This window comes from Stegostoma tigrinum, chromosome 13, assembly GCF_030684315.1.
Source record: "Stegostoma tigrinum isolate sSteTig4 chromosome 13, sSteTig4.hap1, whole genome shotgun sequence".
Taxonomy (NCBI): domain Eukaryota; kingdom Metazoa; phylum Chordata; class Chondrichthyes; order Orectolobiformes; family Stegostomatidae; genus Stegostoma; species Stegostoma tigrinum.
Window position 1 is genome coordinate 15450924 of NC_081366.1, and position 12693 is coordinate 15463616.

Consider the following 12693-nt stretch of genomic DNA (forward strand, 5'->3'; position numbering starts at 1 on the left):
TAGATGCTGAAAGATTCTTTCCCTTTGTGGTAGAATGAAGGGCCAGAGGGGACAAACTCGGAATAAGGAATCACACATTTAAAACAGAGGGGAGGGGGAATTCCTTCCCTCAAAGGGCAGTGAATCTGTGAAATTCTTTAGTACAGAGGGTTGTTGAGATTGGGTCATTAAGAATATCAAAAGGCTGGGACAGGCAGATTTTTGTTTTTTAAAACCAGTAACGGAATCAAGGGATATGGGAAAAAAAATTAGAAAAGTGGCATTGAGGATTGTCACATCAGCCATGATCTCACTGAATGGTGGAACAGACTTGATAAGTTGCTCCTATGTATTATGGTCTTACGAGTAAACCATACTAATTTGCCAAAAACACAGGTTTCATTACTGTCTAACAACTGCATACAATTTTATGGGACTTTACAATAGAAATTGTTATAAAAAGCGTAAACAATTAAATTCACACAAAGTCCACAACCCAGCACTCAAGTTTAGATTCATCAAGTTGAGGCTAAATCTTCAAAGAATAGCTGCAAAATTTGTTGATTATGTTGATTATGTTGATAAAGAAAATTTAATGAGCTACATATTCCACAAAAGGCATTTTTAATGCGCAGGCACACACAACAGCGGACAACTCTAAATAAGAAACACTGGACCAAAACTAAAACCTTAAAACACTTTAACTTGCAATCAAAGTATAATTTTGATCAGGTGACAGACTGAAGCATAAGTTTACAATAGCAAGATCATTATTAATATGGCAATATCGGAATTTAAAAATACTTGCAAGCACCAGAAACAGTCATAAAATGATGTTCATTCTAGCTTATGAATAAGATAACAACTCCTTACATTCTGAAGTCACATATGGTGGATACTGAGGTAAAGGTGGCGGCCTCAATCCTGGAGGTGGCATGGTAGGTACTGTACTGGTCCCAGAGACTTCAATGTTGTCTACACCACTCTTTGGGATTGGATGTGGTCCTATAAAAGATAACACACAATATTCAGCATTCGTATTGGCAAGTACAATACAGTGTAAAGACTAGACCCATTTGTTTGAAAATCATTCATAATATTACTTTTGATTGACAGCTTTGTTTCAAAGGGATCACATCAGCCCTATTCACAGCTACTCACACAGTTTCGTAACAAAGCTACAATAACTACTTCAGGTATTTTACAGCCTTAAGAAAGATGTTCTTTTCGGCGCAACAAAAATAAATTCATCATTCAAGCTGGGACCGAGTAAGTTTGTTATGACCCACTATCCCTTGTATCCTTACATACAGATGAGGAAGGACACCACTTTGATTGGGACAACACATCCATCCTAGGACAAGCCAAACAGAGACACGCACGAGAATTCCTAGAAGCATGGCATTCCAACCGGAACTCCATCAACAAACACATTGAGTTGGAGCCAATCTACCATCCTCTGAGAAAAAGAACAGGAAATGACATCACCAACCCAAGGAAACCTAACCAGATAAATAGGAAGCGGGACATAACACCAGCGCTTCGTCGGAGACTCACTGATGATGTTACCTAGAATGGTGATGAAACGTCTGAAAACGAACCTTCCAGCTCAGCGAGCAAACTCACATCCAGAACCTCAACCTGAGCTGCAAATCTTCTCAAAACTCGCAAGTTTGTTATTTTATCCCATGTCTACTTTTACTTGTACCCCGCTACAAGGGCAATGACTTAGACCAGGGCATAGGTTTCATTGGCACCAATGTTATTTTTTCCCTTGTTTAATTTAAAACCTTTATGTTTCTGAGCCTTTTTACAAATAGGGTCAGAAAAGGGCACACTGGTTGAAGAGGAATGGAGGATGTCCAATCCTCACTTATATTTTAGCAGAAACCAAAAAAAAAGATGTACATTTTGCATAATACAGATCATAGAATCATAGAATCCCTACACAGTGTGGAAACAGGTCCTTCGGCCCAACAAGTCCACACCAACCCTCAGTGAATCCCACCCAGACCCATCCCCCTGTAACCCACTTAATCTACACATCCCTGAACACTATGGGCAATTTAGCATGGCCTGCACATTTTTGGGTTGTAGGAGGAAACTACGCAGACATGGGGAGAACGTGCAAACTCCACACAGTCGCCCAAGGATGGAATCAAACCCAGGTTCCAGGCGCTGTGAGGCTGCAATACTAACCGCAGAGCGACTGTGCCACGGTCTTTAACAAACTCATTACATTCCCAAATTTTTATTTACTTTTGCTTCACCGAAGCAATGTCTTTATGTTCTCATAAGGCTAGAAACCGTGAAGCTATTCGTCCAAGTCAGCAGAATGATGTTTTGTCAAAGGCTACAGCATATATCAAGGAACTACAAATATAGAAAGGCAGAAAAGGGTTTCAAGAATAAAGTAATAAAATGCACAATACAGATGTGTAATTAACACTTCTCAGTCAAGGTAAGCCACTGCATGAAGATGTAAAGTCACATATGAATGGTTCTGCAGCATACTGTCTCTTTCCACACAGACTGAAATAGCAGGGTTTGCTGCCAACAAACAAATTACAAAGGAAACACATCTGGAGCTTTGCCAATGGCGATCCTGAAAGCAGTAAAAATATCCAATACCAATTCAACAGTTTTCAATTGGATGAAGAGTTCTGCAGATGTGTCAATAAGGTAACTGAGCAGAGAAAATGTTAAACCAGATCTCGAGACAGTCCCTGGCCCAAAAGTGGCAGTAACTTTGGGATAACCTATATTTAATATGGATAATCTTGATGTTAGCTGTAACTTACAACTGGCTTTTATTCTGGTCCGTTACCACTCTGAATAATTGGCATTTCATGTGATGAAAAAGACATAAAACTTCAACTAAAATGGTTACTTTTTCTTGTATTAAAAAATGTTACTTTGATCAGTCTTCCCACAACCATGTCATTTCAAAATGATTGCCCATCCCATGCCCAAGTAACTTTACAAATGCAACATATTGAAGTAACTCTGATTTTTAACTTTAGGTATCGTCATTTCTTGAGGGAGGAATAATGAATATTTGAAGAGTCATCTTTTAAGCTAGGCAATTCAACTTTTCTATCTCAGCAATCAAACAAACATTCAAAAGTAGAAATAAAGGAGAAAAAAAAAGACAATTATCGGCAGTTTAATATTGTTGACGAGGACACTTTTAAGCAATAATTCAGAAGAAAAGTTAATACCCATTTAGACAAAATGTTGACTGATAATAAGAGTCAGCATAGATCAGTGCTGAGTAAATCAAACTTGAATAACCTGAGTTTTGGTTGAGGTAATGGAAAAGATGAATGAGAACAATGTGTACAGATAGTTTCAAAGGTGGATGATAAAGTATCACAATAGTCATTTAGCAAAATTTAAGCCATTGGAATAGTATTAACAGTGTAGTTCTAAAACTGGCAAAGAGATACAAATGGTTATTGTTACAGTGAGTTTTTTCAGGGCCACTCCTGCTTTTGACACACATTAGCAAATTAGTCATGGAGCACAATTTCAAAATTTCCAAGTTGCATAAAAACTTGGAAGAGTGCACAGAATGAGAAAGATACAGACTGCATGAGGACATAGGCTTAAGAAACTGATGTGCATGTGACAAATGCGATTTGAAGAAAGCGAGTAACAGGAAGAGACAAGACTAAAATTGGAACAATACAGAGATTAACATGGCCACTGCACAAGGATGACGTGAATATTCATGAAGCGTTCCATTCTCTGTATCTGAAATTGACTGTCCATACACTTGAGGAAAAGAAAGCATCCTTCATGGCAACTTGTGCTAAGAAAGCAGCAAAGATGGTGCCAGTGAAAAGCAACAGTAAGAGACAGAAAGAGAAGTAAGTTATGCCATGTAAAAGTACAAGTGATCAAGCAGATTCACAACACCACCAGCACCTCCAAAGCCATGAGCATTCAATGATATTTCCGAGCACATCACAGGGGAAGCTTCCTGTCTGGCCAGTTACAAGTGCAGCTCATGGGGAAATTCAGACTGCCATGTGCCTGCTGCTGCCCAGGGAGATAGCCAAGCATGCTGTGTCAAAAGGCACAAAGAAGGTGACCAAATACACCAGCTCCAAGTGAAAGAAAACACATGGCAATGAAAATAAATGTACACATTTAGAGGCTGGGTGCGGCAGGAAGAGGTAAAAACAGACTTGGGAGAATTTCTGAATGAGTCTTGAAAGACAAATTAACAAAGTAGTCAATAAAGCGTATAGAGTTCTGGCTTTATTTATACTGCCACAGTTGCCAAGATCCTTCCTAAAGTGCGGCTCTGAAAATTGGAAGCAAAAGTCAAAATTTGTGTGATGGTACAGAAAAATTAGCAGAATGGTCCCAGCAATGAGGAACTGCATTGACATGGGTAGCACAGAAAAGCTGGGATTGTTTTTAAGGCAAAAGGCTAAGAGGAAATTTGATACAGATTCTAAAATCAAAGGAATTAAGTAGAGCAAAGAAATATAAACTATTTCCAGTGGCTGAGGGTTTAATAATAAGAAGGCACAGATTTAAAGTCATTGGCAAAATAATGAAAGGCACCAGAGAATACATTTTTTTGTGAAACGCTTGAAGGTTTGGAATCCACAAACCAACTGGACGGTGTAAACAGATCAGATGGTAGCTTTCATGAAGGGAATAAGTAAATTCTGAACAGATGGAAAGAAATGCAGAAAAAGCTAAGGAATGAAATTAATTTGAATGTTTTTCCAAACAGCATATGGTTCTTTCAGACTAGATGGGATGAATGACCTCTTTCTTTGCTCTATGACTATTTCACACAAAAATAAAGGAGATGACAATTGCAATATACAGAAGTGACTAGTTTTCAAGCAAAAAAACCTCTTGGGAAATCACATGTTAGCACGTTATAGACATTTAGTGATAACATATCATTAAATGCAAATCCCAAGTTACTACTGCAATTAAAAGTGTATAATATTTTTCAAAAGTAATCTTAAAAGGTACTCATGATTCTACTGGGGGCTCCTAAGCTAGAAAATTTAATACAACAACTCCCTAAACACATTTGAGCCGTTGTCTTTGGCTTAGAAGCTTTCACATATTCATTTAACTTTTTTTTTCTGATTTTATTTTTAAACTTTTGTACAATACTGCAAATCATCATGAAATGTTAAGCCAACCATCAAACTGACTTACAAAGTATTCTCAGTTCTTGTACCTTCCTTACATTTCCAAAAAAAAATCCCAGTTCTCTCATTAAATCTATTTTAGTTCACAGGTAATAATGACTTGAGGTTGTATTACTCAGGGGTGTTTCAAACAACCAAGCATGTTAAAAAACCATAACAGATGTTTTAAATAAAGCTGCATCTTCAGAAAGACTTTAGTATTCAGAAGAATACCAATGTGGGGCATGCACCACAGTTAGAGTACTATAATGCTTAGCCCTCAAATTATAGAATCCATACAATGTGGAGGCAGCCCATTCATCCCACTGAGTCTGTACAGACCTCCGAAGAGCATCCCACCCAAACAAACAGCACCCCCCACCACTAGCCTTTCCCTGTAACCTTGCATTGCCCATGGCTCAGTCACCCAGCCTGCAAATCCCTGACCACTATGGGGCAATTTAGCACGGTCAATCCACCTAACTTGCACATCTCTGGACTGTGGGAGGAAACCACACTAGTCAGAGGAAACCCATGCAGACATGGGGTATTTGTGCAAACTCCACACAGTCGCTCGAATTAGAATGCTATAATTGAATCTGGGTCCCTGGTGCTGTGAGGCTGTAGTGCTAACCACTGCGCCACCCCAAATGTCAGACTTGCTTTGTGAATAATCCAGTAACTTCCTCTGTAATGACTAAGTTGTACGCCTTTTCAACTTTATCACAACTGCATTCGTAACACTACATGTTGCTGTCCTTGTTGGAGGTTGTACACTTGCTCACCGAGCCGGAATGTTTGACTGCTGATGTTTTGTCACCCTGCGAAGTAGCATCATTATGTGCGCTTCTGGTGAAGCGTGGGTTTTGTTCCAAGTAGTTGCAGGGTGCTTGTCATATATGCGCCTCGGTTTGCTGGGGTGGTTGGCATCGCTTCCGGTTTGGTTTTTCAGTTTGTATATCAAGTCCAGATCAAGGTGTTCGTTGACAGAGTCCCCTTGGGTTGCCAGGCTTCCATGAATTCCCTGGCATGTATCTTTTTGGCTTGTGCTATGGTGGATTTGTTGTCCCAGTCAAATTCATGTCCTTCTTTGTCAGTGTGTATTGAAACCAGTGAGAATTAGTCATGACTATTGGTGGAGAGTTGGTGTTCGTGTATCCTTATTGTCAATTTTTTTCCAGTTCGGCCCATGTAATGTTTCTCACAGTTTCTAGCACTGTATTTTGTACATTATGTTAGTTTAACTGGTTGTAGGTATAGGATACTTTACGTTCGTCAGTAGCTGTTGCAGTGTGGTTGTTGGTTTGTGGGCTACGTGATACCCAGAGATCTGAGTAGTCTTGTGGTCATCTCTGATGGGTCTACGGTAGCGTGGCTAGTGTCCCTGGCTGTGTTGTGTCTTCTTATTGTGGTCTGTCACACAGGTAATGGCGGATTGTGCTTTTTAGGGATCCATTTCTTTTAAAAACTCCATGCAAGGGCTCCTGTTCTGCTTTGCACAATTCTGAATTGCTGCACTGTGTTGTGGCTCGTTTGAATAATGTCATGATGCAACTCCATTTATAGGTGTCGGGGTGGTTGCTGGTGTAACTAAGTATCCAGTCCATATGTCTGGTCTTTCTGTATATGCTAGTCTGGAGTTCCCCATTCTACCATTATGGTTAGAAAAGTAAACCAGTTACTGTTCTCCTCTTCTTTTGTGCATTTTATTCTGGGGAGGATGTTGTTAATGTGTCGGTGGGTTTCTTCTATTCTCGCGCATTTGATAATCTTGAAGGTGTCATCTACACAGCAGACCCAGAGTTTGGGTTGTACAGTGGGGAATGCTGTCTGTTCTAACCTATGCATTACCGTTCTGCAATCAGTTCTCACATTGGGGATCCCAGTGGTGTTCCACCAACGCTTCACCGGAGGCGCACTGACGATGTTACTAGCAGGGTGACAAAACGTCTGCAATCAAACACACCAGTTCGGCGAGCAAGTCTACAATCTCATACACAACCTGAGCCACAAAATCTTCTCAAAAAGCTATCCTTGCTTCTAAGGAAGAATGTCAGATGGACATCTATGTTTCTTAATTCACATTTCCTATGCTGCTCAGCGATTATCTCACAACTGAAATACAGTGCTAATTCACAGAAGTAAAATTAAATAGTTGCCACAAGGAAAAATGAACTTGAGTTACTACTCAAGAACAACCAAAAGCTTACACAGAATTAACTAAACTTCACTGAATACATCAAATATGTTTAACCGAGTAGTATTTTACAAAAATAATGCTGTACTTGCCAGATACAGGATGGATGCCAGGTGGTGGAGGTTGTCCAGGTGGCGGTAATGGGGGCAACCTCAGGTTTGGAGGGAGACCTGCTAAGGGTGGAGGTAAGTGATGCCCCGGTGGAGGCAACTGATGTCCTGGGGGAGGTAAGCCTGGAGGTGGCGGCGGAAAAGGAATCATTCCAGGAAGAGTCACATCTTCCACGATTAATGGGTCATTCCCATGGTCAAAGAGGCAGAGATCACCACGCATGCAGAAACCTTTCTCTGAAAACAAGGCATGGAATTCAGTACAAATGTTTTCTGTGAATTATTTCAAACATATCACTCAAAGTTGGGCACAAAACAAACAGATTCCACAGTTTGAGAAAAGAAAGAGTAAGTAATTTTTTCAGCTCTCACCTGATTGGAGTGTTACACATGCATCGCACAGGTCCATAACCACAAATGGCTGACAAATTTATTTTCAATGAACAACATACTACAAATATTTTGAGGAATCTATAGTATTTGCTGATTAGTGAAGATTTCCAATAAGTATCCTGCACTTTTGACTCAGTAGGTATGTGTTATGCAGGACATGGCACAGCAATAATTTTCCGTTCTCAAAGTATTAAAGTAAGTTGAATAAACAAATTGTATCTCAGAAAAAACCCATTAAATTCTACTTGAAAGACAATGACTTGAATCTATTTTTATTAGAGAGAATTGCATAAATATCCTTCAATTAAACAGGTCATTAGGCCTTACCAGTCTCTGCCAGTGCCTATCTTTCATTCAAGTCTTTTCCCAATTATGTTCCTACAAATTTATTTTAACCTTTTATTCCATTCTATGAATGTCCTTCTTCCTCCTACTTCATCTATTCACCTAATCATGTTACATTGTAATGACTCATACATTCTAGTCACTCTTAGGGTCAAGAAGTTTCTTCTGAATTTCCTGATGTCTCTCTTACATTTACATCCTCACATTGTGTTCTTCGGCACAAATGAAAACATTTTCACTGTATCCACAGTATCAAAATCTTCATAAATTTCTAATAGCTTCGTCATATTACCCTTCAGCATTCTTTTTAGAGAGCAGCTTCATAGGCAAATTTGAATTGGATACCCCACAGCTTTATTTGCCTAACCATTGCATTGTGGATAGTAATGTGGAGTTTGCTATATAGCGATTTTGGTGCAGGATATCTTGACAATATTCAATAAACTTCAAATTGCAACAGTTGGAATTGAATACTGACCAAAAACATTTTTGCCAAAGAAAGTTGTGCATATTTCTTACCATCATAGTCTCTGCATCGACGTTTTGGGGCTGCATTTCTACCAAAGGAATTTGTGCCTGTGTGGTTGTTATAGAAATTAGACCAGCTCTCTGTAGTGTTGTCAGAATGGTGGGCAGGAGCTACCACAGTTACTGCACTCGGAGCAGCATGTGCTCCAGAAAAATATTGTTCAGTTGAACTGTTCGATGATGTGCAACTTGGAACATAAATGTTCTCTGAGCCCTCATTTCTTTCCAACTCAAACTTGGATCTGTCTTTATGTTGCTCTGTTCATTTGAAAGGGAGAAAAAGAAGTTAAGCAAATATTGCTTGCAAGCTGTAATTTTCAAAATAAGATTCAATACGAGAATGTGCGAGGTTGTCAAATTAATAAGTAGCTAAGCTTCTACCAAAGTCCACTTGCCAACCAACAAGCACTCTCCTTTCATTCAGTACGTTAACTTCCCTTTACTGTTAGATTTCTTACTTTTAGATTATGCTTGCAGTCCTATGGAAAGCTAAGTGCCATTCATTTTTTCTTTAAAATCCAGCAATTATATGGACTGCAACATAATGTATTATAACTCACGGAATATACTACCAAGAGCCATATCCAACTGTCTTTCAACAGAAAACAGCTCACCGAGCTTTGCTGTGGCAAGGATATCACCTTCTGTAAAAATTGTAATTCATTAAATTGCTTCTTGTGCGCTATTAAATTAGTCAATGGGATTTAGCTGTATCTCTTGGCAAAACAAGAAGCTAGCAATTACCTTACCAACACTTTTTCAATGACATTCTTTGTTCTGTACATCAGCTAAGCATTGAGAATCCACGTTATGATTTGCTTTAATACTGGGTTTCAATAGGAAAACAGCCACCAAACTTCAAAATGAAGCTGATATTATTCAAAATATTTTGTAAAGAGAAACACAAGATTTCTTAGTCAGTCTCATAAGAATGGGTTATAGTAACTATTCAAATCTATAAATAATCCGTTGACAATTACCAGTTTAAATTTTTTTTCTTGAACAAAAACAGAATATGCTGGAAAAGCTCAGCAGGTCTAACAGCAAAAAAATCAGCAAGTCCAATGACCCATCGTCAGAACTGACGGTAGCTGGGAAAACATCAGCTAATAAGGAAAAAAATAGGGAGGGGGATGGCATAGGGAGTAAATTATAGGATAGAACCAAAGACAGTGAAGAGCAATTAGATAATGATTTGGCTAGCTTCAAAAGCTAGGAATTCCCACTAGCATTCACAAATATATAACATCAGAATTTTTCCATGTAAAATGGGCTTTATCTGCAAATTTTTGAGAGTGGCTGGTATCTTCCATCCCTTCAGAACCATACCACCTGATGTTCTGGTTGAGAAATTATGAAGCCATAACATATACAGCTGAGATACTGACGGCTAGGGACATAACCCAAAATCCAGAGGGACCATGCTGTTCTCTTGCAATGCAGCGAAGTCTCTTAACCTTAAGAATACCCTTGTAAACAGTGTGGCATAACTTTCTTGATAGCATTACAAGTCACTGCACACCATGCGACCAATTTACACATTTAACAATGGAAATGGGCATAGCTGATCTTTTTCAATACTTAAGGTCTAATTCTTGTACATTGGTTATCAGCTATGGAGAGACTGTTCTATGATTGTTCAAAGGCAGATTCTTGGTTCATTTTCTGCTGGTGCTTCATCCCAAGGTACCAAATTAAGTGCCTTGAAATAGGACAGTCTGAACTATTTCCAACCTTCAATACCTGATGGATTCAATCAACAAGAATTCTGATTTTAAAAAAACGGCAACAGGTGTGATTCAGGTTAAATACTCAAATCGATTCATCTCTAATTGTGTTTAGCACAGGTAGGTGTGTACCATCCAAAATATATTTTAAAGGAATTGTTTACTTTTGGAAAGCAATCATGAGTCATTGACCAGCATCTTAATTACCTGTTCTTTGTGCATTGGAAGCTATACAGGTTGAAATAAAAAGCAAAGCGCTTGAGAAGAAAGTGTTAAGGGTAGTAGTGTAGAAATATGGATAAAGACTAATTGCTAATCCTAAGTGGTGTTAATTGTAGAAAATGCCAGCTCTATTGTGATCAAATGCATACAAACATGCGGCCATGTGTGCACAAATGTGCATGTATCTATCTATGTCAGAGAGAGGGAAGGAGAGAGCGCGCGCACGTACAAGGGTAAGCAATAAAATAAATAAAATAGAAGGTGGTGCTCATGGTCTGAGGTCATTGAACTCAATGTTGAATCCTAAAGTGCTTAAGCAGAAAATTGGGTGCTGTTCCTCTGCCTTGCATTGAGTTTTGCTGGACCACTACAGCAGGCTTATAACAAAAATGTTAGCATGAGTGTAAGATTGCTGTCTTAAATAAACTATCAACTGGAAAGTCAGGGTCATTCTTCGTGACAGAGCAGAGGTGCTCGACAAAGCAGTCAGTCTGCATTTGTCTTGTCAATGTAGAAAAGACTATTTGTGAGCGGTAAATACAGTACATTATATTGAAATTTGGACAGGTAAATCACCTCACTTGGAAGATGTGTTCAGGGCCTTGGTCAGTGAGGAGGCAGGTGGTAAAAGGGCAGGTGCGATACTTGTTACGATTGTGTGGGAAGGTGCCATGACGCAAAAGGCGAAGTTGGTGGTAACCATTGTTTTCTAGTCCCTTTTAGTTCTGAAAGAGTCATAGTGGGTTCAAAATTTAACTCTTCATCTCTCCATAGGTGGTGACTGACTTGCTGAGTTTCTCCAGCACTATGCATTTTTATTTCAGAACACTGGCATCAGCAGTACTTTGTTTTTATGCAGGTTGAATACTGCACTAAAAAAACAACTACACCATAAAGGTAAAAAGGCAAATCACCTGATTCCAGTTGCCTAAACAGAAGCATTGTTTTGAGATTCAAAATAAAATATTTTTTAAAATGCCTAACTACTTTAGTTAAGGACTCCATCTAGATCTGGGAAAATTTCAACCAGTCTGGATCTCCTTTCTCAAGGCCCCTACAATCACTGGCGTTTCATGAACTCCACAGTACAACTCTGCAGAGGGCTGTAGGTTAATGACTGAAGTACGGCAATTTAGTGGTTATGGTACTAACCTATCAACCCAGAAATTATGACTTTCAATTGCACTATACAAATTTCAGATAATAAAGTGAAGAAATACGTAGCAGCCAAAGAGCTATGGTCCGGTACAGATGGTAAGATTTACAATTCTAAAAAAATTCAAAAGTCACTAGCTGCAAAATAATAAATTGTTAGCTGATGTTTTACATGGCCTCAGGGCCTCCCAAACTGTTTTGCAGCCCATGAAATACTTTTGAATGTAGTTGCTATAGTAATGTATGAGACAAAGTGGCCAATTTGTGAACGTGTAAAATTCTACAACAGGTACATGTTATGATTGGATGCCCCTGTTTTGGAGATAATGTTTGAGGGATAAATAAATATTGGCCAGGACACCGGGTAATCTCTCTTGCTCTTTAAATAATGGCTTGGAGTTTTTGCATCAAGAGGGCAGACGTCGTTTCAGTTTAATACCTCATTCGAAAGGGGCCGTGAAACGTAGGCCTTAAAAAGGTACAATATCTTCTAACTTGGAGGTTAAATGATGCTTTTACTGAACTCAGCTATAACGGATAAGCTAGTGGGTACAATGAATCGCATTTCCAGCTACTTTTTAAAAAAATCAAATCCGACTGTCACTATCATGCATTTGATGGGTAGCACAGATCACATACATGCAATGATTCACACAGGGTGAAGCACGTACAACTATTAACATAAATGGCAGAAAAATTAATAAACTTGATTCAAATGGCACTTCAGTGTAAGGAATTCAAGATGTGACATGAAAAGCCAGCACAGGTGAATTAGGCAGAGACGTACAGATTTTCTCAGTTTCTGACAGGATCCACTGAGTCTTCCTACTTGCAATCTAAGCAGTGACAAGTTCAACTCTGTCCGGAAG

General features: G+C 39.0%; 1 protein-coding gene and 1 pseudogene across 7 annotated transcripts in view; one reads left to right on the forward strand and one right to left on the reverse strand.

Annotated features, from left to right (window-relative positions):
- Nucleotides 1-12693, reverse strand: part of rbm27 (RNA binding motif protein 27) — a 142078-nt gene that overhangs the window by 96047 nt on the left and 33338 nt on the right. For all 7 annotated transcript variants that reach the window (XR_009446605.1, XR_007248757.2, XR_007248758.2 and 4 more), the window contains exons 6-8: nucleotides 8712-8978; nucleotides 7437-7691; nucleotides 853-984 (exon numbers count right to left, since the gene is read on the reverse strand). Coding sequence is in view for 2 of the 7 variants with exons in the window: in XM_048543019.2 (XP_048398976.1) it covers nucleotides 853-984; nucleotides 7437-7691; nucleotides 8712-8978 (654 nt within the window). In the remaining 5 variants the exon portion in view is untranslated. The remainder of the gene's footprint in view (nucleotides 1-852; nucleotides 985-7436; nucleotides 7692-8711; nucleotides 8979-12693) is intronic.
- LOC125458578 (U6 spliceosomal RNA) lies at nucleotides 3648-3732 on the forward strand (annotated as a pseudogene).